Source organism: Clarias gariepinus, chromosome 19 (genome assembly GCF_024256425.1).
Source record: "Clarias gariepinus isolate MV-2021 ecotype Netherlands chromosome 19, CGAR_prim_01v2, whole genome shotgun sequence".
Lineage (NCBI taxonomy): Eukaryota > Metazoa > Chordata > Actinopteri > Siluriformes > Clariidae > Clarias > Clarias gariepinus.
In genome coordinates, this window is record NC_071118.1 from 28,096,207 (window position 1) to 28,122,994 (window position 26,788).

At 40.0% G+C, this 26,788-nt stretch overlaps 1 protein-coding gene across 10 annotated transcripts in view; it reads left to right on the forward strand.

Moving 5' to 3' along the window:
- The window catches only part of LOC128507289 (probable E3 ubiquitin-protein ligase HERC1), a 70,888-nt gene that overhangs the window by 15,279 nt on the left and 28,821 nt on the right, over nucleotides 1–26,788 (forward strand). For 5 of the 10 annotated variants that reach the window (XM_053478039.1, XM_053478047.1, XM_053478038.1 and 2 more), the window contains exons 6-38: nucleotides 404–500; nucleotides 1,537–1,680; nucleotides 1,978–2,105; nucleotides 2,328–2,472; nucleotides 3,264–3,435; nucleotides 4,005–4,139; nucleotides 4,348–4,513; nucleotides 5,614–5,739; nucleotides 7,335–7,556; nucleotides 7,653–7,805; nucleotides 7,896–8,028; nucleotides 9,658–9,855; nucleotides 10,046–10,261; nucleotides 12,471–12,644; nucleotides 13,079–13,193; nucleotides 13,298–13,424; nucleotides 13,560–13,710; nucleotides 14,067–14,322; nucleotides 14,944–15,028; nucleotides 15,161–15,209; nucleotides 16,247–16,362; nucleotides 16,807–16,929; nucleotides 18,260–18,457; nucleotides 18,563–18,683; nucleotides 20,167–20,407; nucleotides 20,645–20,811; nucleotides 22,527–22,691; nucleotides 22,805–22,902; nucleotides 22,990–23,106; nucleotides 23,185–23,352; nucleotides 23,556–23,795; nucleotides 25,237–25,320; nucleotides 26,525–26,744. In XM_053478039.1, the coding sequence (XP_053334014.1) occupies nucleotides 404–500; nucleotides 1,537–1,680; nucleotides 1,978–2,105; nucleotides 2,328–2,472; nucleotides 3,264–3,435; nucleotides 4,005–4,139; nucleotides 4,348–4,513; nucleotides 5,614–5,739; nucleotides 7,335–7,556; nucleotides 7,653–7,805; nucleotides 7,896–8,028; nucleotides 9,658–9,855; nucleotides 10,046–10,261; nucleotides 12,471–12,644; nucleotides 13,079–13,193; nucleotides 13,298–13,424; nucleotides 13,560–13,710; nucleotides 14,067–14,322; nucleotides 14,944–15,028; nucleotides 15,161–15,209; nucleotides 16,247–16,362; nucleotides 16,807–16,929; nucleotides 18,260–18,457; nucleotides 18,563–18,683; nucleotides 20,167–20,407; nucleotides 20,645–20,811; nucleotides 22,527–22,691; nucleotides 22,805–22,902; nucleotides 22,990–23,106; nucleotides 23,185–23,352; nucleotides 23,556–23,795; nucleotides 25,237–25,320; nucleotides 26,525–26,744 (5,050 nt within the window). The remainder of the gene's footprint in view (nucleotides 1–403; nucleotides 501–1,536; nucleotides 1,681–1,977; nucleotides 2,106–2,327; nucleotides 2,473–3,263; nucleotides 3,436–4,004; nucleotides 4,140–4,347; nucleotides 4,514–5,613; nucleotides 5,740–7,334; nucleotides 7,557–7,652; nucleotides 7,806–7,895; nucleotides 8,029–9,657; nucleotides 9,856–10,045; nucleotides 10,262–12,470; nucleotides 12,645–13,078; nucleotides 13,194–13,297; nucleotides 13,425–13,559; nucleotides 13,711–14,066; nucleotides 14,323–14,943; nucleotides 15,029–15,160; nucleotides 15,210–16,246; nucleotides 16,363–16,806; nucleotides 16,930–18,259; nucleotides 18,458–18,562; nucleotides 18,684–20,166; nucleotides 20,408–20,644; nucleotides 20,812–22,526; nucleotides 22,692–22,804; nucleotides 22,903–22,989; nucleotides 23,107–23,184; nucleotides 23,353–23,555; nucleotides 23,796–25,236; nucleotides 25,321–26,524; nucleotides 26,745–26,788) is intronic. The other 5 variants (XM_053478041.1, XM_053478040.1, XM_053478043.1 and 2 more) reach the window with 5 other exon arrangements.

The following is a 26,788-nucleotide window of genomic DNA, read 5'->3' on the forward strand; positions in this document are numbered from 1 at the left end:
CAGTATATTATCCATAGCATAGGATTCATGTTTTCGTAAAATAATAATGATAATAATCATGATGATCTCCTTAAAAATCTCTCATCTAATGTTCAAGTGGGTGAGATTTTCTCTGTAGGGTTGAGCAGGAGCGTGCTGGTCCAAACGAAAAGGACACAAAACAAACATCATATGAAACAACCGTTAACATTAATTATAAACAGTTGGATTTTAATTATTGTTGGTTTTAAAACTTCAATACAAATAAACTGTTTGATCTTTAACACTAGTGTCTCAGTCGTCTCAGATGACAGACCCCAAGCTTAAGATCAGATTAAACACAGTGAAAGTCTGATATGGAGAAATAAAAACTATAAGCCTTATTTTTTTTTGTTCTACTCATCATGTGCTGCTTCTTTGCCAGGTGGTGGTGTGTGTGTCCGCTGGCTACAGACACAGTGCAGCCGTGACTAATGATGGAGAGCTGTACACCTGGGGAGAGGGAGACTTCGGACGCCTCGGTATAACCAACACCCCCGCCCCGCTCTCTCTCACACACACACACACACACACACACACACACACACACACACACAGAGACACACGCGCACTGTTTCTGTCCGTTATTGTTTATTAATATGTTTTATATTTCTATCTCTAAAGGCTTGTGTTAAACATCAGATCTTCTCCTGCTTATGTATATTCATCATGTTTAATTTAAAGGTCACGGTTTTGATGTATTCACCTTGTCTAACATTTTGGCTTATTTAGAGACCTGTAAAGTGAAGAAATAATCACAATACAGACATACAGTATATAAAAGTTTATTTGTGTTTTAAATGTGCATGAGGTATGTTCTAGTGAGCTCTGGTCATGTGACTGAGCACAGCTTTCAGAAACATTCAACATACTAATAAAAACAAAAATCTAATTTATTTTGGTCAAATTTGTCACGATACACAAAATGTTTTAACCAAATACATATTTGGATCATTGTTTAAACATTCAGCTATTAGCAACTATTATTAAATATTAACATATTGTGATACTTTGAGGTAAAATATCAAAATAAATTCTAATAGTTGATTGTTTAAACACTGATTTAAATGTTTATTTAGTTTTAAGAGTAAATGTTGCAGGAAACATTGGAAATAAATACATTATGATAATAATAATGATGATGATAATAATAATAATAATAATAATAATAATAATAATAATTATTATTATTATTATTATTATTATTAAAACAAATTAAAAAATGCGAATAAGATGATCAGACTTTACATCCTGTAACACATGAAAACAAGTGGAACTGGGTTCGAAAAAGGTTGATTTTTATAATTTTTATATTTTTAATCCTAAACATTTGAAAGCTTTCATATCTTAAAGATAAGTATTTTTTAAAGATTAAATGATAAAAATTATGAAATATATCAGAAGATTTATTTTTATTAATGTCTTAAAACACACTTTCATTTAGTCTCTTTGGTTTTCCCCTCTCTCTCCCTCTCTCTCTCCGCCTCTGTCTACCCACCTTCCCCCCCCCCCCCCCAGGCCACAGTGACAGTCACAGCCGAAACGTTCCGACCCTGGTGAAGGACATCAGCGGCGTGGGCCAGGCGGCGTGCGGCAGCTCACACACCGTGGCTGTGGCTCAGGACGGACGCGTCGTCTGGTCGTTCGGAGGAGGAGACAACGGTCAGTTACACAACACACACCATGCGCTTCACACCTCCCTCACTCAGGAAGAAATGCGTTAAAATGTGTGTGATAAAGTCCCAGTTATTCACCGTTTTTGTCCACCACTTTTCGTGCTGAATATTTTATAGAGACGTGTACTGTATGTCCCCACAAGGATAGCAATATCAGGCATGTGGCTGGGCCCTACAAGGAAAAACCTATTTATTTGACTATCTGGTTGTTTGTTTTCTAACTCAATTTGGCTTGTGTGTGTGTGTGTGTGTGTGTGTGTGTGTGTGTGTGTGTGTTTTACAGGTAAACTGGGACATGGAGACACAAACCGCGTGTACAGACCCAAAGTGATCGAAGCTTTACACGGTTACATCATCAGGAAAGTGTGTGCTGGAAGTCAGTGTTCACTGGCTCTGACTTCTGCTGGACAGGTACACACACACACACACACACACACACACACACACACACACACACACACACGCACACACACACACATTTCTGCATGTTTAAAACACTTTGAAGGTTTTTAACTCCCCCTTGTGGATATTAAGTGTCAATGCACTCTCTTATAACAGTTCATCAGCCATGGATTATTGTGTGTGTGTGTGTGTGTGTGTGTGTGTGTGTGTGTGTGTGTGTGTGTGTCGTAGGTGTTTGCCTGGGGCTGTGGCTCATGTCTAGGCTGCGGCTCTTCTGAAACGACGTCACTTAGACCGCGCTTCATCGAGGAACTGAGCGTCACAAAGATCATAGACATCTCATGTGGAGACAGCCACTGTCTCGCTCTGTCTCACGGTGTGTGTGTGTGTGTGTGTTTCTGTTTCCCATGGTAACTATCTATCTATCTGTTTATTGATAGATCTGTCTGTCTGTCTTTCTGTCACTTTGTCTGTCTACTTGACAATTTGTCTGTCTGTCTGATTGTTATTCTATATATTTATCTATCCGTCATTTTGTTGATTGACCTGTCTTTATCTTTCTGTTTGGCTACTTGACAGTTTGTCTGAGCGTCTGTCTGTCTACTCATTTGTCTTTTTGTCTATCTATCTTCATACATATATATATATATATATATATATATATATATATATATATATATATATATATAAAACTGTCTATCTATCTATCTATCTGTTTGTCAGTCTGTCTGTTTATTGATCGATCTGTCTTTCTCTCTTTGTCTGTCTACTTGATATTTTTTCTGAAGGTCTGTCTGTATGTTTATCTGTCTTTTTGCCTGCCTACTTAACAATCTTTTTGAAGATTGGTTTGTGTTTTTGTCTGTCTATCTGTCTGTCTATCTGTCTGTCTGTTTATCTATCCATCTATCATTCTGTCAGTCTGTCTGTTTATTGATCGACCTGTCTGTCTGTCTTTCTGTCATTTTGTCTATCCATTTGACAATCCATTTAAAGATCAGTCTGTGTTTTTGTCTGTCTGTCTATCTGTCTATCTGTCTGTTGTCTGTCCGTCATTCACTCATTGCTTTTGTATAAACACAGAATAATGTAAAGTCTGCTTGTTTTACTTAAACACTGAAACATTATTGTTTTATTTATTTATTTATTTATTTATTTATTTATTAGAGAACGAGGTGTACGCGTGGGGTAACAACGCCATGGGGCAGTGCGGGCAGGGCCACACCTCAACACCCATCACCAAACCTAAGAAGGTCATTGGTTTAGAGGGCGTGTCCATCCAGCAGATCACAGCAGGGACGTCCCACAGCCTGGCGTGGACCGCTGTCCCGACAGACAGGTACTCACACACACACACACACACACACACACACACGTTAACGTCTTGATTCTGATTGGTCGGGCGGTGATGTGGTGTGAGGGGAGTCAAACACACACTGTGTGTGAACGGTAACTCGTTATTTTCCTGTAACGGCCCCACGTACAGTGAAATACTCCACATGTTCAGCTGCTTAACGAGGTAGCAAGGCTCCAGGACAGTAATTGGATGATTTTATTGATTTTCTGTACCAGGTTCTTTTACACTGTCATGTAACTAGTCAGGTTTAAAACATAAGGAAAGACGAGACTGAAGTCTAAGATCAAGACCGTACTGTGGAACTTCACATTTTTATGCTTCTCTTGTAACCTACTGGATCGACGAGTTGACGTGAAGCGCATAACTAAAGCACTTGGGAAGACAGATCTAATAAACACTAACTTGAAGCCACACACACACACACACACACACACACACACACACTTCTTTGTGTCAGAGCGTGTTAGTGTAATGGATACCATGGAGACAATCCAAAATTTCGAAGGATGTTGCTTTATAGTGTGTGTGTGTGTGTGTGTGTGTGTGTGTAGACAACTTGTGGCGTGGCACAGGCCGTTCTGTGTGGATTTGGAGGAGAGCACGTTCACGTACCTGCGCAGCTTTTTAGAGCGCTACTGCGACAGCATCAGTGAGGACACCCCGCCTGCACCCTTTGACTCCAAGAGGTACACACACACACACACACACACATGTGCACTGTGGAACATCTGGCTATAGGTTCATTTAAAACCTTTGTCCTAGGTATCATTAATATAAATTCTTAAAAGTCTTAGGCACCTTACTTAAAAAAAAAAATCCAAACTTGGTCTTAAATGTTTGTTTATAATTTTGCAAATGAAAGTTTGTCCTGCTGTCTGTCCATCTGTCCTCCAGGGAGCATCACCAGTTTGTGCTGCTGTGTATGAAGCTCCTGTCCATCCACCTGTCTCTGGCCCACGCAGGAGGAACCGGCGCCACCGTGCTCGGAGCTCAGGGGAGGCCCATCCGCAACCTGCTCTTCAGACTCATCGACTCCGTCATGCCCGACGCGCTGCAGCAGGTCCTTGTCCTCAGGATTTCTCTCTAATCTGGAAAACTTTAAACTCTCAAACTCTCAAAGTCTCACATTTGATTCATGAATCAGAGTTAAACTGGAGGATATGAATCAGAGCCTTGCAATTAAATCATGAGTCAGAGTCACACATTTGATTCATGAATCAGAGTCACACATTTGATTTATGAATCAGAGTCACACATTTGATTTATGAATCAGAGTCACACATTTGATTTATGAATCAGAGCCTTGCAATTGAATCATGAGTCAGAATCACACATTTGATTCATGAATCAGAGTCAGACTAAAGGATATGAATCAGAGTCACACATCCGATTCATGAATCAGAGTCAGACTAGAGAGGTATGAATCAGAGCCTTGCAATTGAATCATGAGTCAGAGTCATACATTAGATTCATGAATCAGAGTCACACATTTGATTCATGAATCAGAGTCAGATTAGAGAGGTATGACTCAGAGCCTTGCAATTGAATCATGAGTCAGTGTCACACATTGGATTCATGGATCAGAGTCACACTGCAGAATATGAATCAGAGACACACATACGAATCATGTATTATAGTCTTATATTAAAACTATGAATCAGAATCACACATTAGATTCATGGATCAGAGTCAAAGTCACAAACGAGGGATATGAATCAGTGTCTCAAAATATTAAATCATGAATCAGAGTCACAAATCCGAATCATCTAATAGTCTCACAGAAGAGTCAAGAGTCAGACTTGAGACACTTATGAATCAAAGTCATAAACCAGAAAAATGAATCGAAGTCTTACATCAGAATCATGAATCAGAGTCACAGATCTGAGTCTCACATCTGAGTCTCTTAAATTAGAGTAATAAGTAATGAGGCAAATCTATAATTATTAGCAGATTAATGTGGCAATCTGAGGGGAAATAATTAGTTTGCTTATTTTCATTAATTTTTAAACTTATTTTAACTCTTAACTGTATTAAATGGTACACCGACACTTTGTGTCGGGCTGTGACCACGTCCTCATTGATTATATGCTTTATACTTGGTGAGTTTAATTATTATTTCGAAGTGAAATTGTGAAAAAAAAATTGTGTGTGTGTGTGTAGGCGGTGATGAACACACTGTCGATCGGAGCGTCTCTCCTGCTGCCTCCTCTCAGGGAGAGAACTGAACTGCTGCACTCACTGCTACCTCAGGGCCCCGAGAGCTGGGAGAGTCTCTCTAAAGGACAGGTACTCTCTCTCTCTCTCTCTCTCTCTCTCTCTTTTTTTACAGCACATTCTTTATCGCTTTGGACGATTTAATTCAGCAGACAGTAAAGAGCACACAATTACTCGAATAATTGAAGATTCCTTTCAGTACCAGATGGCTCGTAAAAAATCTCAAAAACCTTGGTTAAAAGAAGGCGTGTTGGGGATGTTTAATTTCTGTCATCTAGCAGACATTTGTACTGACTCGCACTCATTTTTGCCTGCCTGCAACTTTATAGCTGCACGTCTGTATCACAGTGATTGATAACGTCAGTTCTTCCTCTTCTTCAAATCAGAGTTTCGACACATCAGACACAAATCAAAGTCATGAATGTGAAAATCTAAATCAAAAAGATAAATTAGAGTCATTAAAGTCATGAACCAGAATCTCAACTCAAAAGTTCTGATAATCATTGATTCGTCTCTGAGATTAGAGGTTTGACTGAAAAATTATTAAGTCAGAGAGTCTTTTCGAATCAGTGTCTCCATTAACCAGAATCATAAATCAGATTTATTATAGACATGAATCACAGTCTTAAGTCAGTGTCATGGATGAGAATCCTGAATCAAAACCAAAAAGAAATGAGTTCATGAAGTAGCATTATAAATCAGATTTAACAAAGGATTGAATCAAAGTCCTAGATCCGTCACAAATCAAAGTCATGAACCAGAATGTAATTCAGTTCAGTGTTATTTGTGTAGCATTTTTCACAGTTCGCATTGTTGTTTTATCATTATAGCTTTATCAGTTTGTCCCTAATCAAGTGACGATGACAAGAGAAACATTTCTGAAATGACAAAAGAAAGAAACATTCTTTTTCTTGTTCTGTAAGATGAAAGGCGCAACTCTGTAACAGGAAATGCGTTTTAGTAAACATGATGCAAACTTTGTTGAGTTTCAAAAGTAATAAGAATCAAATCAAAGTAATAAGAATCATGAACCAACTCAATAACTAAGTTATTGGCGGCTCAAGTTAAGTCTCAAATCAGAATCATGAAAGTCATGATTCAGCATCTCGGATAAAAATCTTAAGAGGAGTGAATTAATGAAGTCTCAAAGCAAAGTCTTGACTCTGAGTCATAAATCCGTGTCAAGATAAGCATGAATTGCATGAATCAGAGTCATGAATCGAGTCATGAGTCAACTCAGACTCATGAATCAGAGTCATGATAGTAATGAGTCAGATTCACGAGTCTGTTCATGAGTCTGGTTCACGAGTCTGAGTCACGAGTCAGAGTCATGATAGTAATGAGTCTGATTCATGAGTCAGAGTCATGATAGTAATGAGTCAGATTCACGAGTCTGTTCATGAGTCTGGTTCACAAGTCTGAGTCCTGAGTCAGAGTCATAATTGTAATGAATCTGAATCTCTCTTGAATTATAATTTTAGGCATGAATCAGGGTCTTTTATCAGAAACACTGATCTGAGTCAAAAATCATGAATCAGTGAATCAGTGAATCATTAAATCATTTAGAGACACAGAGAGTCTCAAATCAGAGTAAAAATAAGTTCTGCTAAAGAGGCACTAATTTTCAGTGCCTTCGTGTCCAAATGGTCGTGTCCTCTCGTCCCCAGCGTCTGCAGTTGGACATGGTGCTGAACAGTCTTCAGGAGCAGAGCCATGTAGCGTCCCTGCTGGGTTACAGCTCTCCAGGGGAACTCGGTGCCAACCCGCCCCAGCCTGCCTCACCCGAGCGGCCCGCGGGCCCCGCTACCTCCGGCACGGACGTCCAGGATCACCTGCACCTGGCCGAAGTGCTGCTCAAGACCCTCCTGCTGAGCATTGGCTTCTACACGGTCAGTGAGCAGCGTGCCGTGAGAAAATGTTTAGTTTCTTTAGCCTTAGGAGAGGTGAGATATGTAAATATTCACATTCAATAATTTCACGTTTAGGAGCGTGCCTTCGGTGAGCTGGAGAAGAACAGCGACAAGCAGCAGTCGAGTCCGGCTCAGAAACAGACTGAGGCTCCGTCTCACTTCCACCAGCTTCTGTTAGCGCTGCATAAACACCTCCTAGCTCACTGCTACATCTACACCAACACCGAGGTGCTCCTTACTTCTAAATCGATGAGAGGATGAGGATTTTAGGATAAAGTTGGCGCATTTTCTAACCCGAATGCGTGTCTGTTTGTGTAGGACGACGGCAGCGTGACGCTGCTCCGTAAGCACCTGTGTCTGCTGTTACCCTACGCCTCAGAGACCTTCAAAAGGTCCACCGTCCTGCTGGAGGAGAGCTCGCTGGACAAAAACGTCATCAGTAAACTGCACGGTACGAAGGACGCGTGTAGCATTAAAGCACCGCCTTTTGTAGCTTCATCCTGTAACACACAGGGTTCACGTTCTCTAGTTAATACCAGTTCAGAGCTCACACTTCCACTCCACTTTAATCCCAGTTTAACACTCATTTTACCAGGTTAGGTTTTTAACACTCAAATAATCGTTATATAAAAATGTATTTCATTGTGGATTTCACTTTCTTCTTCTTAAAGTGTTGTTGCTTCTCGGTTATGTATATTCAGTAAGCACCTGTCGTAAGTATGTAAAAAAGAAAAAACAATCTCAATTAGAGCCATGAATCAAAGTCCTGAATCAAAATTATGACTCAAAGTTATTAAAGACATAAGTCAGGGTCTGGGAGGAGTCATAGATCCGAATCATAAATCAATTTGTCGAATCAAAATTATAAAAGAATCAGTCGTTAGAGACATGAATCAGGGTCTTGAATCTGAATCCTAAGTTTAAGTCCTGAATCTGTGTCTCAGATCAGAGTCATGGATCAGAATTATAAAAAAGTAGAATCAGTGTTTCATATTTCCGAGTCATGGATAGGAATTATGAATCAGAGTTATGAGTTATATTCTTGAGTCAAAGTCATGAATCAGAATCATTGGAGTTGGTAATCAGTGTCTCAGATCAGATTTGAATGGGATTTGAGTCTTGAGTTTTTAATGACATAAAAGGTTTTTGAAAACAGAAGCGAAGTTGGTTGCAGACAGTGATGAGGAAAACATCGCATTTACAATCGGGACGCTGAGAGAGAGAGAGAGAGACAGAGAGAGAGAGAGAGATTTTACTATGAAAAAGAATAACATGAGCTAATACAAACCCTAAAGTTAATGGACGTCTTTTACTTTTACTTGAGTAATACAGTCTATACCGGAATATAAGTAATCTCTCCTTTTAAAGAACTTGTGTACTTTGCCCATGTCTGGAAATCAGTGTCATGTGACGCATGAATGAGAGTCTTGAATCAGAATCGTGAGAATAAAGAATCATTAACTCAATTCGGAGTCACGGTTCTGAATCATGAGTCATGAGCGACATGAATTACAGTCTTGAGTAAGAGTCTTAGATCAGAGACGAATCAGAATCATAAATCAGAGTCATAACCGCCATGAGTCATGAATCAGTCTTGAATTAGAGGAACCGGAGATAACTGAAGCCGTGCACTCATTCATTAAAGTGCACTTATGATTGTATTTACTTTTGCATGTGTTTTATTATGAAATTAAACACCGTGTTGTTTTGTTACAGGAAGTTATCAACAACCAGCATTGTAATTTGTTATTTGTAGCCCTGTTAAAGGTAGATTTGTAATAAACCTATAATTATCCTGTAATTAACAGACATTGACTCAATCAATGATTGCAGTTTTTTCAAAATTAAAACCAACAGAGTGTCTTTTGTATCCATGCACAGACAAGTCGTTCCTACACCAGCTTATTTTTTCTATAGTTTTAAAAATAAAAAGACAAAAAACTTTAAAAACTCTCTCTGTAAAACTTACTTAAACACTTTCTTTCTTTAAGAAAACCTCACCATGTCAGCGATGTGTGGCGTGTTTACTATACATGTTAAAAATTGTCTAAAAAATATTATTCTACGTTTGTTTGTGTAGCGGTGCTGTATGGCTCTGTAGCAGGCGGTCTCCTGTGCCAGGTGATTTATTCCCTGCTTCTGCTGCCCCTGGGCGTGGTCAGGCCTCTTCTGCCTCACCTCATGTCTCTACTTGAACACCTGAACGAGTTGAATGTTCACCTGCCTGACACACACCTGGAGGAGGAGCTGGAGCTGCAGGGGGTGAACACATCTCCCGGTAAACACACACAAACACACACGTTAGCACGTCTACAAACCTTACAGTATGTCTTCACTCGAATCAGTGAAATTGCCAAAACACGACGCAGATTTGTCATTATTGTGATTTTTTTATCTTATTGCTCATAAGACGACCTGCTGTCTGCTCCATAATCCGGTCCAAACCGTTCCGCGTGTCTTTTATCCAGATGTGTCAGAGGTGCCGGATCCCGCCGCTGATTCGGAGGCTGAGCATGACTGGGTGTGGCTTCTGGACCTGGAGAGAGCCGTGGCGTTGGCGATTGGTCGATGTCTCGGAGGGATGCTGCAGGGACCGCCCCCCTCCCTCCAGGAGAAGACGGCCGAGTTTTGGCTGAGTAACCCTCTCCTGAGGAACGGCCTGGAGATGGACTTCGAACAGCTGGGTACGCACAGTGGCGCATGTTTTATAGACATTTGTACAAAATTGACTCTCAACTGTACTCTTGTATTTTCTGTGGCGATCTTCTGTAGTTTTAATATGTATCTTTCTTCAGGAAATGTGGATGAAGGGTTTTAATCTTAAAAAAAACATTAATAATTGCAATGTAATTCACTTAGAGCAAAACTTTAAATGCAAGTTTCTGGGTGTTAACTCTGTCCGCTTGACAGGAATGGTCCACGTTTGCAGAGAGCGAAGTTTAATTTCATCTGTATAGTTTTATAAAGTAAATACTTTTGTTTAGAAGAATAATTTTAGTAGATCATTAATTCCAATTTACACTTATTTTTGTATTTTCTTTGGTTTATACTCCAGCTTTTACGCTGCCGAGAAGCGTTTGTAGACTGTTCTGTGTTCAAACCCTAATATGGCAAAAAATGTAGGTTCTCTCTAAACACTCTCTAAAAAATGTTTATTATAAACACAGATTTTAAAATCTGATTCAGTTTTCAGGATTGAAGTTCGTAGTAATGTGACAGTAACGGTCAGTTTTGAGGTTAATTTCAAATCAGTCGGATTAACAAAGAGATGGAAGAAGCACGAAAACTTGAACAATAAATATTAGAAATATGAAATTAAAGCTCCATATGAGCTAGATTTAAACTTTTATATTACTAAACTGGGTAAAATGAAAATGTTAGAATATAGCCACATACAGTACCATATATCTGTTGCTACCAAAACTCTTATTTTATTTTCTACCGTTTTCAGAGTAGTTGCTGCTATCCTGAATACAGGTAGTCCCCGATTTACTAACAATCGAGTTCAGGCACCAGATACCAATATTTACAATTATATACAATATTCAGTGTGTACGTGACTGTATAAAAAAGTATTGTATGTGTGTTGGGGGCGGGGGGGAGGGGGGGTGGTATGGTGGCGGGAGAAATTAGTCGGCCTCACCGGTTTCAGTGAATCAGTCCGAGAGCACAGGGTGATAGAAAATGTGTGTCCTGTAAAACTGTCCTGATGGTAAATAATCCTAATTTCTGGAAAATTCTCAATAAACAGAGCTTACAGTCCAATACAGTGGAAAACAGCTCTGAGACAAAATTGCGCCTGGGATTTCCCTCGCTATTTAAAGGCGCAGAGACAGCATTGTTACATTTGACATGTGAGATTAATTTCCTTAGGCATGATTCTGGTTTTTGTCCACATGATGGCAGTGTGGGAAAAGCGGACAGAGATTTAGTCAAGTGGATTGGTATGCTTTACTACGTATATTCGTGTCAAGTACGTATAAGACTTACCTTGTCGGAGTTAAGAACAAATCCGACTTACGAACATGCTCTCTGGATGGAACTTGTTTGTAAGTCAAGGACGTACCTGTACTACACACTGATAATAGCCTGAGAATTTATGCTGCTTCCGCATGCAATACAAGCTAGCGTTGGTCTCAAAGTGACTAAATTTAGCAAGCCAGCTTATCGAAGCATTAAGATAACTATAAAAATAGCATCACTCGCACTTTCAGGATCTAAAGGTTAGTCACACACACTCGGAATTGATCCACACTAAAGCTTCAGCATTTTTACAAACCTTTAGAGCAGCTTTGAAGTCCGGGCAGTTGGACTTTGGCTTAGCTATTAGAACATTTCTCCCATAAATAAACAACAAACACTGCTTCTTGACTTTTATAGAAGATAGAAGTTGTATGGTGTTTTTTAAACATAATGAAAGTGATAACGCAAGGGCAGAGCTCGGCCTCGAGCCGGAGGAGGATCTTTAACAAATAAGCGTTTAATTTTTGCCATCAGACACAAATCGGCATCAAAACTGGGTGACCTTTGAAAGACGTGCTTATAAAAATAAGCGTAGACATTTTTAAAGATAGCGGATTGATTTTCTTGTACACACACACACACACACACACACACACGCACACCTACGTTGGAAAGCCTTGTGACTGTCTCAAAGTGATTTCAGCTTAATAATTCCCCTTTAGAAAATAAAATCAGTACAGCAAAACAGAGCAATCAATCAATAAATAAATAAACAACACTGAAACACATTCGGCTTGAGTTGTGCATTTAATTTACAGGAGGGGTTGCCAGGTCTTCTTTCTGCTTATTAATTTATTTATGTATTTTAATTCTCCCGCTCTCTCTCTCTCTCTCTCTCTCTCTCTCTCTCTCTCCTGCTTTTTCCTGCAGACTCGGCCATGAGCTGGCTGACGGAGGCGGTGCTGCTCGGTTGCGGAGACGCCAGACTGGCCAACCTACATCTCTCCGAAGAGAACGGCACGCTTCTAGATCTGGCGCTAGGGGCCTCACGGGAACCCGCGAGCGCCCTCTGGAGGAAGATGAAGGAGTACGCCGTCAGCAGGGGTGGGCGCTGAGGTTTTGTTTTTGTTTTAATAAAAAGGTTAAATAAAGGAAGAATGTAAAAACAATAAAAAGTGTGAGTGTAATAAATGTAAACAGCATTTGATTAAAAAAAAAAAATAGGGCCTTAACGAACAAAATATATATATATATTTTTCCCATCAAAAAAAAAACATTAAACATCGCATTACTAAGGTTATAGCAGCTATAAACAGTCATACCTTCAGTACCTCGATTATTTTTTATGTTGCATAAATGTTTAAAAATTAAAAAAGTTATTTCTGGAGACTTCTTTCGTAATGTTTAATAAACTCCTCCTTTTTTCAAGGAAGATTCATGGAGTATGTTCGTAAGAACTAAATAATAAAATATATCTGTTTGAGTGAATTATTTGTTTAAATTTGTGTGTGTGTGTGTGTGTGTGTGTGTGTGTGTAGACTGGGACGGCAGCGGCGCAGGAGGAGACGGGTTGTTAGAGACGGCGTGTCGCTGCAGTCTCGCTGCTCTGCTTAAACACACCGGTCTTCAGGACGAGGCGTACTGGCAGGACAAGTAAGTCTCATTTCTCATCTCACACACACACACACACACCTGGAACCCCCTCTCTACAGAAACAGTCAGTATGTGTGTGTGTGTGTGTGTGTATAAAACGTCAGGTACGAGCCGTGCGAGTTGCTGATCGAGATCTACGAGGTGGTGTATAAGATCCGCAGCACTCTCCTGTCTCAGAAGGAGAACACAGGACACACAGCTAACACACAGCCGCCCGCCGTGACTAAACAGGTAAACACACTCCACACACACACACACACACACCGACACACACTCCACACTGCTCTGTTTTGTTAAAGATCTGTCTACTCGCAGGTTGTGGAAGCTGTAGATGTGCATACACACTCTTTTCTTTTTCTGGCGCAGGGTTCAAGCGACACACACTCGCCCGAGGACGACACACACGAGGGCAGCAGCTCGGACGAGCACGCGGTCAGAGACGTCACACACACCGCCGAGCACAACCAGGACGAGCCGGTGGAGGACGAGACGCCCAGCATCAGTATGTACCTGCCGGGTAAACACACCGCTTTCTGTGTTCTCACTCACACTCACACTAACACACACACACACACACACACACACACACATGTGGCCATGGCATTGTGTGTATTTGTGCATCTGTGTATTTGAATCTTTGTGTGTGTGTAAGTGTGTGTATCTGCCTCTGTGTGCATGTGTGCGCGTGCGTGTGTGTGTGTGTTCGCGTGCGTTTGTGTGTGTGTGTGTCTTTGTGTGTGTAGTGTTTGCGTGTGTGTGTATGCATGGATATTGGTGTGTGTGTGGTGTGTCTTCAACATAGTTAAAGAATCATATAAATGAATGCCATTGAAGTGTGTGTGTGTGTGTGTGTGTGTGTGTGTGTTCACCCAGCAGAGGTGCTGCAGTGTTTCCTGGCTACGCGTGAGGCCATGCAGCTGCAGCAGAATGAGACGGTGTACGAGTCGTCGGGCACCAGCACTCTGCCCAGCACCTCGGAGAGCCCGGCCACCCCAGACAGAGACACGCCCACCTGTGTGCCCTTCACCTACGTCTGCCAGCTGCTCATCAAACGCTGCCTCTTCCTGCTGCTGGGGGTCCGACCCGCCTGGCATGACCACAGCCAACACGCAGACAGCACCGCCGCAAGGTGTGTAAGAGTGTGTGTGTGTGTGTGTATACACTCTTTAATCATACGACCGTACAGCCATACCTCTGCATACGAGTTTAATCCGTTCCTCAGACGAGTTCTTAAGGTGAAATGTCGTATTGTGAAACACATTGTTCCATAGGAAATAATGTAAATGCAGATAATCCGTTCCTGCCACCCAAAAATATTACCAATTCCCAACACTATAATTATATTATAGTATATAAAAACAATCTAAACAGTTAGAAAAGACATGTAAATGAAATAAAATATCTAATAAATAGGCATTAAACCTCACTTAACCTCAATTTATGATTCCTCTCAGCACCGGCTGCTTTCAAAACCAAACTGAAAGCGGCTCCCTTTTCTTCTTGATAACATCCTCTGGAACCCCATGGTGCTACGTCTCCACTAAATCTTACACAAAATGCCAAAAACTTTGCAAAATTTCAGTTCTTAAGCCGCGCCGTTCCTATGCGGTGTGTCCCGCTGTACTTTAACTTATGTCTCAGACCGCTGCACTTTACTGTTATGAGCTCCTATAGATATCATAGTTCAAGTATCAGTTAAAGATGAACATATATGTTTATTTAAAGTCTGATTTCTTGTCTGTCTCTACAGGAAGTCAGCGTACTCGTCTGAAGGGCGAATGGTGAGAGGAGAGGTCTCGGCTCCTTACAGCAGCAGGAGAGCGAGCGAGCGAGAGGTACGGAACATACACACTACACTTTATATATACGTCTGTATCCATCGAGCTTTTGACTGAACCGTAGACTTTACAGTTGGTTTCTGTGACATTCAGGTCATTTTTTATGCTGTTCTTCTCTCTGCTTTTAAGACTACAGATCATTCCAGAGGCTGCTCAGGGTCTGTAAAGAGTAAGATGGGTAAGTCAGGTGGTTCAGAGATTTATTACACGTCAGGTGAAATATTTAAACCCTTTGTTTTAAATTTTGATGATTACGGTTTACAGCTCATGAATAAAGATACTTTCTCAAAATGTCAATATTTATTTCGAAGTTGAAAAATATGGCATAAGCAAAAGATGCTTTTAAAAATATTTCTTTTCTATAAAGAGCAATAAAATAAACAGTCAATATTTGATGTGAAAACTCATTGTTTAAATCAGGAGTTTTAGACACAGATTTGTGCAGTTTTATAAATAAAACAGTTGTTAGGTTTTACTGAGTGTGCTGGAGAATATGAGTTCTTTTGGTAACTTTGTCACACTCGCTCCTTTCTATTTTCATGCAAATCCCAGGAGCGTAAATTAGGTTTTTTGTTTTCATCTGAAAACTGGTATGTCTTGTACAATATATATTTTTTCCTTACAGCCAGGCATATATTCTCCTGTAAAGTTATTTATTTATTAATTTTTAAGTTATATATGGAAATACTGAATTGTACCAAATTATGCAGACATGATAAACACATATACATGTATGCACAGGACTATATACTGTGTGTATATATATATATATATATATATATATATATATATATATATATATATATATATTTATTTATTTATTTATTTGTTTTTTGTTTTTTTTTTACTTTTTAAAATTTGGACATTTCTCTATAGTAAATCCTTTTTTAATGATCTTAGGAACTGGAGTTTTCAATCAAATGAGCTGAAAGACATAATCATCTAATTTAAAACAAAAAAGTCTTAAAATATGTCACTTTATGTGTAATGAAGACTTTTACTTTTTAAATAAAATTATGGAAGAAAAAAAAAATTCTTGTCCATGATATTAACATTTTTCTATATATAAATATATGTGTGTGTACAAAAAAAAAAATTTGCCTTTAAATACAGTCATAAAGATATGGTATATTATGTGTTGTTCTGTATTAAGACTCTAAAGTGTGTGTGTGTGTGTGTGTGTGTGTGTGTGTGTGTGTGTGTGTGTGTGTGCAGCGCTGCCGCTGTGCTCTCTGGGCATCATGAAGGACGCGTGGGAGAGACTGAGACAGTGTATCAGTCCTGACACCATGCTCGGCTCTACAGCCGTCAGTTCACCCATGATCGACCAGGTCTCTCTCTCTCTCTCTTACACACATTTTTTTTTCTTTCTTTTTTTTTTTACTCCTTAATTTTTATTTCTCTATATTTATCCTTTATGTGAAATTTTTTTTTTGCCACGGCTTTTATGTTCCTCATTATTTTAGCTGCGCTGCAATAAGGCATTTAATTTGATTAAAAATCTCATGTATGCAGTGAGTTTATTATTAAACCCAAAATTCTAATCTACTTTCATACAAACAAATTTAATGAGCTAGTAACGTGTGTGTAAAGTGACATTAATAAGGTGCTGTGCTTGTGTTAACCATGAAATTAATCAGTAATATATATTTAATGTGTAAATTGTGGTAGGTGTGTGTTAATGTAATTAAATTGTCACTGTGTTAAGAGATGTATATTCCTAGATATAGATATATATTATTATATACTTAGACATATTTTTATTGGTCCTGTAGGTGTTCCAGTTCGTGTGTGGGAGTCTGGTAAAGATGTCAGCGCTGATGGAGAGGGAGGTGTGTGTTCAGGCTGATCCCAAAGCCATCACACTGGCCATGGCCCAGCAGCAGCACAGAGCAGAGGTCTGAACACACACACACACACACACACACACACACACACACAGCTTTTATATCAAAGCGCAGTTCATAAGTACATTATGTACGACTCAACACACTCAGAGTTAAAAAGTGATCTTGTGCAGTGGTTTGAGAATAAATTTGAGATTTCTGCATTTATATGAAATCAGACACATACAATGCTTTTTAAGGTTGTGAAAGTATGAAATAAACATAATGCAGACGAGATTTATTGAATGAAATTGTAATTTAAATCAAATGTGCATGACCTGCAGCCCTGCACACAATCAAAGAACAATTTATGCTAATTGTCACGAGCTTGAATCTGATAAAAATGTGGGGTTTTTTTACGTTTCCTCATCAGAACTTGTTACCCTGTGCTTACATCTCTTATTTCCAGCTCTGTTTCAGACATGTTTCTGCCCCAAATGTTATAATGAGCACCAATCACATGATTAAATATGCCTTTTGGATTTATTATACATGTTGTTTTAACTTATTAATTATTTTATCATTCAGCCATTAAATTTATTATTATATAATGCATCACTAAATAGCGGACCGCGGTCCTGATCCAGACCGAATGACAGTTCTGTCCGGACCCTGACGCTTTCCTGATGAATGATAATAATTAATATACTATCTAATTATTAATATAGCACTTTTTTTGTTAATGAGGATGTGACTACATGCTGACAACAGAGCCAATCAATGCGGTAGTTTAAAGTGTCTGGACAGAGTGTGCAGAAGAAACCCGACACTGCATTATTCTAAAAAATAAGCGAAAGTAGACTATGAAAACTGAACCTTCGAAAGATGAATGGACAGATCGTTTTAATTTCAGACAGATACAAGGAAAGATGCCATCAAAGATCAAACTGTCCACATGTTTAACAGAGTTACTGAAAACCGACAATAAATATTATTAAAACACTGTGGAAATTTTTAATTGTCTATTTTTATAGACTCACAATGAATGAATGAGATCTGAATCCTAAGACAAATATGAAATCCAGACCTCGGCTTGAAGAAAACTTTATTCACCTTAACTTATTAAATTTTAACTCAGGACCCCTGGATTGTATGTTTATTGCATTTCTTCAATAAAAAATATAAAAAAAAATATTTTTTATGCAAAACCTGCTTCTGTGCAAATCGACTGTGAAAAAAAAAGGTTAAATGAATTTTTAACATTTCTATAAAAAGTTTCTTCCTTATGTTGTTCCTCATCACAGTCACCTCTGGATTTTTTCCATTATAGTTCACAATCCACATCTGGATTTCTATAAAGTTTTTTATTTAAAACTAACCGCACTTTGCTCTCTCCGTGCAGGTCCGAGTCGAGGCCTTGCGTCAGATCTCTTCCTTCCTGGCCGAGATGGAGGAGAAGACTGACGGCTCTACAGCGCCCCCGCGTTTCCCAGGCCTCCTGCAGTCAGTGCAGCTGCACTTCCTGTCAGGCTGCTTCGGTCTCGGGGCTCCGGTTGCGGGTGCTCCGGCCACGCCCAGTGACACCACACATCACTACAACGTAAGAAAGCGAGGCGGTCCCGAGTCTACTATAAACGACTGTTCTTAATACTGTTCAGTACTTGTCTGTTAAACTGTGTGTGTGTGTGTGTGTGTGTGTCTCCAGGCTGGCACTCAGTCGGCCTCTATGAGCACCCAGAGGGAGCTCCAGGCAGCAGCACACACTCTGTACCAGCAGGTGGTGTGTGTGCTCAGGCAGAAAGTAGCTGAGGAGAAAACACAGAAGGGTAAAACTTATTTATTTTCTATATTCTACAACAACTTTACAGAGCAGAAGTAACAGATACATCTTAATATCAACTGTTCAAAGGAGATTATTGTGTTTTGGATAAATGCCTCCACCGTTGGGTTTTACAGTGTAGAAAGAAATAAAAGCCAGGAACGACCGCGGAGTTAAAAAGTAATCACGAACTTTTGAGCAGTAGTGTGTATAAAAATGATGCGGGCTGAAAGGGGGGTTTCATAGATTTACTATACGTTCCACAAGATTAAAACTGCTTAAGGATCACTGAGGATGACGGCGGCCTTAGACACGAGTCAGAGAGTGAGTTCCTAACACAATTGTTCATGATTTACAGAATGTTAGCCAGGGTAAATAAAATCTAGTTTGGTTTGTAGCTATCTTATTGTTTATGCCTTCCTGAGGTTTTGATGTATGAGAAAATGTCCTTAAACAAAGACCCAATCTCTCTTTCCTATTGACTGGTTGAGGTGTCGATCCTCCCGCTGATTTAAAGGTGAAATAAAAAAAAAACCTTCTTTTGCATGATTGTTTTACTCCTTAGATTTTTTAATTCACATTTAATGCACATTATTGTCGTAGTAGTAGTAATATTTATAACAATATAACTGTATTTTTTTCTATTATATTGCATTTTTCAAATGCTTAATTAATTCTTGTAGTAACGTAGATAAAAATTTTATTTTACACTATGTAACACTATTATTACACCATTGTTGAAATTATTTTTTTTCCACATTTACACTATAATATTTGGATGTGGCAAGTTTCTATGGGAGAGGTTTTTTTTTAACATTAGGGAGCTTTTAATTGTGTCTTTTTCATGTTATGATAATTTAAAATGTAAAATAAAGAAATAAATTGGATCTCTGGAGAGGTTTTTGGGACAATTAATACGTGACACCGGGGGTGCTAAATGCTCTAGCGTTAGAACACTTATCTTATCGAGACAAAATCTGTCTCCAGTACACCAGACCTGCGTGAACAAAACCAAGCCACTCATAGGCCATATGAAACTGACCTAAACCTAACTGAAATAATAGTCTAAAATATATTTGAGCACCTACTTTTTTCTGTAGATTAGCATTTGTTTCTCAGTTAAATAATCAATAAACTTAATGCAAGCACGTTTGATTTAACATTTTAAAATGTGTCTGTGACCTGAAATGAGGAAATACTTCCTCTGAACAATAATAAGATCTTGAATTTAGATATTTCCAGTTCAAATTACGGTGATCCTTAAGGCGTTAAAAGTCACCGTAAACAGATAAAAATATTATGTTTTTTTATTTAATTGAACATTATAAGGGTTGACACATTTCTGTAAATAAATATAAATGGTGTTGTGTTAGTAACCGAGACACATCACACCAAAACTATCTGTTTTGTTGATTATTTTCCTTAAACAGCATTAAAAATAAATTGTTTTTGTTCATGACTGTACACCGAGTCTCTCTCTCTCTGATCAGGTTCCTGCCAGCAGTTGCTCCTCGCCGCCGTGTTCGCTCTAAATTTCCGCTATGAGCCGGAGGATCTGGTGCTGCTGGTCCGAAGTGGCGTGCTGGAGCTGCTCTCAGCTCTCACCCAGAACGCCTGCGTGTTACTGAACCACCGCTGGCTCGCCTCCTCCGTCTCAGCCAACGCTCTGATGAGCGGCGCTGTGAGACTCGCATCAGCACGCCTGCTGCAGAGTCTCGTCATAGCAGCCAGGTAACAGACACACACACACACACACACACACACACACACACACACCAGACAGACCGTGGAGAAGCAAAGTGACTGATCTGATTTCATGTTCTTTCCAAATAGATTTAATTAAACTGAAGCAAATTGATTTACAGCTGTTTGAGAAATTTTTATTTAGAATGGTAATGCATAGTGTGTGTGTGTGTGTGTGTGTGTGTGTGTGTGTGTGTGTGTGTGTGTGTGTGTAAAAACCCCCAGCTCATGTGAGGACTCGTTGCCGCTAGACGTGTCTCAGGCTCTGATGGATGTGATGTGTGAGCAGCTGCAAGGGCTCTTACACACCTACTACCAGCAGGAGGCGATGGAGAGCAGCACACCATGTGAATTAGGACACGACCCGGGTCATGTGACAGCCAAGTTAGAAAGTGAGTCAAAATAATATAATAACCAACTTAAACTTTTCAAATTCATTTTATTACTAATCCTAACTTTAATACCCCAAAGTATAATAATATGTAGTATAATACCCTACATAGTGCACACCCCTACACCCTAACCCTAACCTATACCCTACACATATTCTGCCCTTAAACACTATCGCTAATCTTTACTTGGTTACACCCCAACCCAGCTGTACCTTACACACATCCAACCCCCATTTTTAATACCCTACACCCTACCCCTACTGCCTACCCCTACTACATTCTCCTAATCTTAATATCCTACACCCTACCCCTACTACATTCTCCTAATCTAAATACCCTACACCCTACTCATACTGCCTACCCCTACTACATTATCCTAATCTTAATACCCTACACCCTACCACTACTGCCTACTTCTACTACATTCTCCTAATCTTAATACCCTACACCCTACCCCTACTGCCTACCCCAACTATATTCTCCTAATCTTAATACCCTACACCCTACCTCTACTGCCTACCCCTACTGCCTACCCCTAATCTTAATACCCTACACACTACCCTACTAAATTACCCTAATCTTAATACCCTACACTCTACCCCTACTAAATTCCCCTAATCTTAATACCCTACACCCTTCCCCCTACTGCCTACCCCCAATCTTAATACCCTACACCCTACCCCTCCTACATTATCCTAATCTTAATACCCTACACCCTACCCCTACTGCCTACCCCTAATCTTAATACCCTACACCCTACCCCTACTAAATTCCCCTAATCTTAATACCCTACAACCTACCCCTACTGCCTACCCCAATCTTAATACCCTACACCCTACCCCTCCTACATTATCCTAATCTTAATACCCTACACCCTACCCCTACTACATTCTCCTAATCTAAATACCCTACACCCTACCCATACTGACTACCCCTACTACATTATCCTAATCTTAATACCCTACACCCTACCACTACTGCCTACCCCTACTACATTCTCCTAATCTTAATACCCTACACTCTACCCCTACTGCCTACCCCTAATCTTAATACCCTACACCCTACCCCTACTAAATTCCCCTAATCTTAATACCCTACACCCTACCACTACTGCCTACCCCTACTGCCTACCCCTAATCCTAATACCCTACACCCTACTCTACTAAATTCTCCTAATCTTAATACCCTACACCCTACCCCTACTGCCTACCCCTAATCTTAATACCCTACACACTACCCCTCCTACATTATCCTAATCTTAATACCCTACACCCTACCACTACTGCCTACCCCTACTGCCTACCCCTAATCTTAATACCCTACACCCTACCCTACTAAATTCTCCTAATCTTAATACCCTACACCCTACCCCTACTGCCTACCCCTAATCTTAATACCCTACACCCTACCCTACTAAATTCTCCTAATCTTAATACCCTACACTCTACCCCTACTGCCTACCCCTAATCTTAATGCAGTACACCCTACTCCTACTACCTTACCCTAATTGTAATACCCTACACCCTACCCTTACTAACTTTCCCAAATTTTAATACCCTGCCCCTACTACTGTACATTCTCCTAACCTTAATACCCTACACCCTACCCCTACTACCTAGACATAGTTTACTCCTACACCATACCTTAACGTGATACACAGCATTGTCATTAACAAGGCCGGAGTATAATATGTGTGTGTGTGTGTGTTGCCACAGTAGGATCAGATGCATCGTGCAGTAACAAAGTCATGGAGTCACAGCTTGCGGACTTCCTCGTCTTCCTCAGACGTGTCCTCTCACCGTCGGTGACTCAAAGAGTTTCCTCGTTCTCCCGATGGATCGACCCTCTGATGACCATCATCTCCTGCCACAGCTCCTCAGGTATCAGGGGACAGAAAAAAAAAAATTTTTTTTTTTTAGTTTAGATTTTATATATTTTTTGCTACACCAATTTTTATTTTTATTTAAATTATAATGTGCCGCACTCCTTGCAGGTACTCCTCGCTTCCACAATCTCCGCACCAAGCTGTTGGCGTTCCACATCCTCGAAGCCTTACTTCCAGCCTGCACAGATTCCCTGCAGATGAAACAAGTGAGAAAAGCTACAAAGTCACGCTTTCAGGCACGTCACTTAATTTCTTTTTTTTAATGCCGTTTTGTACTTTTTTTTCTCTCGCAGATTGTCGATCAGCTGTTCGGCCTTTTATCCGCGTACATGTGGGAGGAGCCTCTGGCCTCGAGGAGAAATCTGGAAAATCGACAAAATCTAGACAAAGTGCCTGAAAGCTTAAAGAAGGTACGGTACGGAGTTTAAAGAAGGTTGCGTTTCATTGTTGGACAGCGCGAGAGATCCATGTTTCGGTTTGTATTTCAGGAGAGCGGCGTGGAGGAGGAGTGCATCCCCATCGGCGATTTCTCCTTCGACCCTCACAAGCTGCTCTGCTGCACTCTGGAGAGCGGGAACGTCCTCTCTCACGGTTCCGGAGGCAAGGGGTACGGCCTCGCCACCACCGCCATCACCTCCGGCTGCTTCATCTGGAAGGTCCAGAACACTTTAATCACTCAGTGTGAGCTGTAACCGCAGCTGTTACTGTTTCTATAGCAACAAGTAAAACAAGGACTTTTTTTTCGAACGTTCTTCTTCTTCTGATGTCTCTCAGTGCAGTTATTGTTGCTTATGAAATTTATCATGAATACTGTATGCAATAAACTGAAGTGAAACCGATGTTCATCCTTCTCACGCAGTTCTTCATTACGAAAGAGAACCGGGGGAACGAGGGAACGTGTATCGGAGTGGCGCGCTGGCCCATCCGTGACTACAACCACCGCAGCACCACGGACATGTGGCTGTACCGCGCCTACAGCGGCAGCCTGTACCACGGGGGGGAGCTGGGGCGCGCATTGCCCTCCTTTACCCAGGGAGACACCATCACCTGCATCCTGGACATGGAGGCCCGGACCATCTCCTTCGCCAAAAACAACCGAGTCAGTACATTTAAAATAAATAAAAATAAACAAAGAACCTGTTTCGAAATGTCAATCAGAATTTCACTTTAGAAGTGAGACCAAGAGGGCGGGGCTTATGCTTCTTTCTCTATGACAGTGGTTCTCAAAGTGTGTGGCGCCCCACTAGTGGGGAATGCAGACATGACAGGTGGGGCGCAATGAACGGGAGGGAATTAGTGGAAAATAATAGGAAAGTACCTATTCTAATTCATGCTTTCCTTTATTGACAATAAAGATCGGACACTCGAAACTAAACAATCACATGCAAAGAAATAGATCAATAATACAAGTAAATTAAAATAAAATCAGAGAAAAAGTGGGACCATAGTGCAACAATAACGGTTTAACGTCGGCATGTTAATTGCAGAGGAACAAAATATAAGGAAACATTCGGTATTATATATGTCATTTCATTTATTCCAATGTGTATGCTGATGTTTCTGTATTTTTGTTAAACATTAATATTTTATCAGGCAGTACTAGTCTGGCATTTCTAGTTTCCAGTGTGGCAACAATTTTGCGATGATCCCTAAATCATTCGTTGTGCCGTAGAGAATAATGGTGTTTATAATTTTAAACATGTATAATTTAAGGCGGATGGAGCTTAAAGACAATGTAGAGAGGAAATATATGTGGGTATCTTATTTGCAGGTTTATTCACGCAGCTGTTGAATTCGGAGTTGCGAATATCAAACTAACTTTACCGCCGTCACAAACAGGTGTTATGCGCTAAAATGCCCCCCTGCCACAGAATGCCCCCCCCTACATAATCTCTATCAATTATTATATTAGGACATACATTCAAAGGTTTATCATCAAATATATTATTACTATTATAATTAACCCTAGGCACGTGACAGCCGTCGAGACGATTAATACAAATCCCCCAAAATGATTGTTTTATGGCACATTTATTTTGTAGGGGTTTGTCAATGTACAAATAACAAATTATTTATCACAAATTACACTAAATAAATATTGTTTGTGGTGAAAAATTAGAGGAAACGATTTTTATTATAAAATAAGCAATATAAAAATATACATGCATTTTAGACCATAACACAGTAGCGTACTGTATGTAGTGAGCATAATAACATCAATGGATACATTTGTTACATGGACCACAAAAAAGCAGGCGATTCAGCATCATCCAGTTTTTAGACTATTTAGGGACTAGTTAGGGACTAGTTACGTTGCCAAATGTTCGTACGGAAAAAGAATTATGTAAATAATAATAAGCCTGCAAGATAATACAAGTGATGATTACTGCTTTTAATCAGATTACCACTAATTACTGCTTAATTCCTGCTTAAAGTCGTGGTTTAACTCGTCACAATTAACTAACTGAGTTAATCAATGGTATGTGTTAATCGTCAAGTCTCTTACACACAGTCGTAATGTTGTTCTCTCTTACTCGCAGGAGCCCAAGCTGGCGTTTGAGGGCGTGGACGCTACAGAGCTTTACCCCTGTGTGCTCTTCTACAGCAGTAACCCAGGAGAGAAGGTGAGAACGCACACACTCCCAGCAGACTTTCAATCAGCCTGGGTCTGCAGCCTGATTAAAGATATTCTTTCATTCATTTTTTATTTTTGCACAGATTCGATATGTTATTACGAATGTTATTACATTTTTGTACATGATTTTTGTCCAAACGGTCCTTGAAATTATACGTGGGTAATTAAAAAAACTATATTAAAATGTCTGTCTTATCAGCGCTTTCTGATCAAGTCTCCCTAGTCACAGCTGTGCAGGTGCGAACGTGTCACATCAGTTTATTTGTAACTGTGGTGCGGGCAAAAATGGACACTTCACTTGTGATTTACACGAAAGATCAGTGTGCGATGATTCAGATTTTTTTTCATGGTCCGAGGGTGTACACAGGAGGAAGAGCATAAACAGGAGCGTTTGGAAATCTGCAAACAACATTTGGAGCGATGCTTTAAAGAAGGTGAAAGTTTTTTAAAGAGAATCACGAGACACGGATTTATCACTACGAGCCTGAGAGTAAACAAGAGTAAATGGAACGGAAACATCCTCAATCACAGAATGAGAAAAAGTTAAAAACTCAACCATCAGCTGGAAAATTCATCACCGCGTACAGTTTTCTCAAGGGCCAGAAGTATTGGAACATTATCAGGGAAAAAAGGTTCAACAATCAACAGTGCTCGTTACGATGAGACGCTTATCGAAGAGCTGCTAAATAAAAAAAAAATTGTTGGGGAAATACAAAATCTTGTTGACAGTATTGAAAAGCAAAGAGATTATATGGAAAACAATGTTCTTTTTTCTTTTTTACATTAATTATAGAACAATTTCTACAGCCAGAGTGCTGAAAATTTTTGACTCAGGCTGTAATTATATTTGGAATGTTTCCATCCTGAATTTCTTTTTTTAATAAAACTTTATTGTCAGTGATGAAAAACAAAAATTGTTTAATGTAGTTTATTACAACACAGTTGCTTAACGAGGTGAATTCTCGACTTTGATTGGCCAGAATGAATGTCTAATGAATTTTCTATAACAGCAGCTGGTTCACATGTACATCATGGTTTCTATAGTTACGGCTTGTTTACAGAACCTTGTACGTGAGACTTTTATAGATCAGAGGGTCAGATTTAAGTCAGATAAAACTGCTGTATCATAAGAGGAATAAAAAATTTTTTTCATTAAAAAACATTATATTAAACCAATTTTTCTCCGTCTGCAGGTGGCGCTGTGTGACCTGCAGATGCGCGGCGTGCCCAGCGACCTCTTACCCGGCGACCCCCTTTGCTGCCCCCGTGTGGCCGTGCTCCTGGAGGCCGCGGTTCAGCTCCTGAGGCGCCTACATCACGCCGAGGCCTGGACTCCACACATCAACGACTACATGAGCCGACGCTTGGAGCTCATCAGCGTCGTCATGAGGGAGGGGACGCAACACGCACACGGTGCACGAACACACACATACACACACACACACAGTTTGGGAACA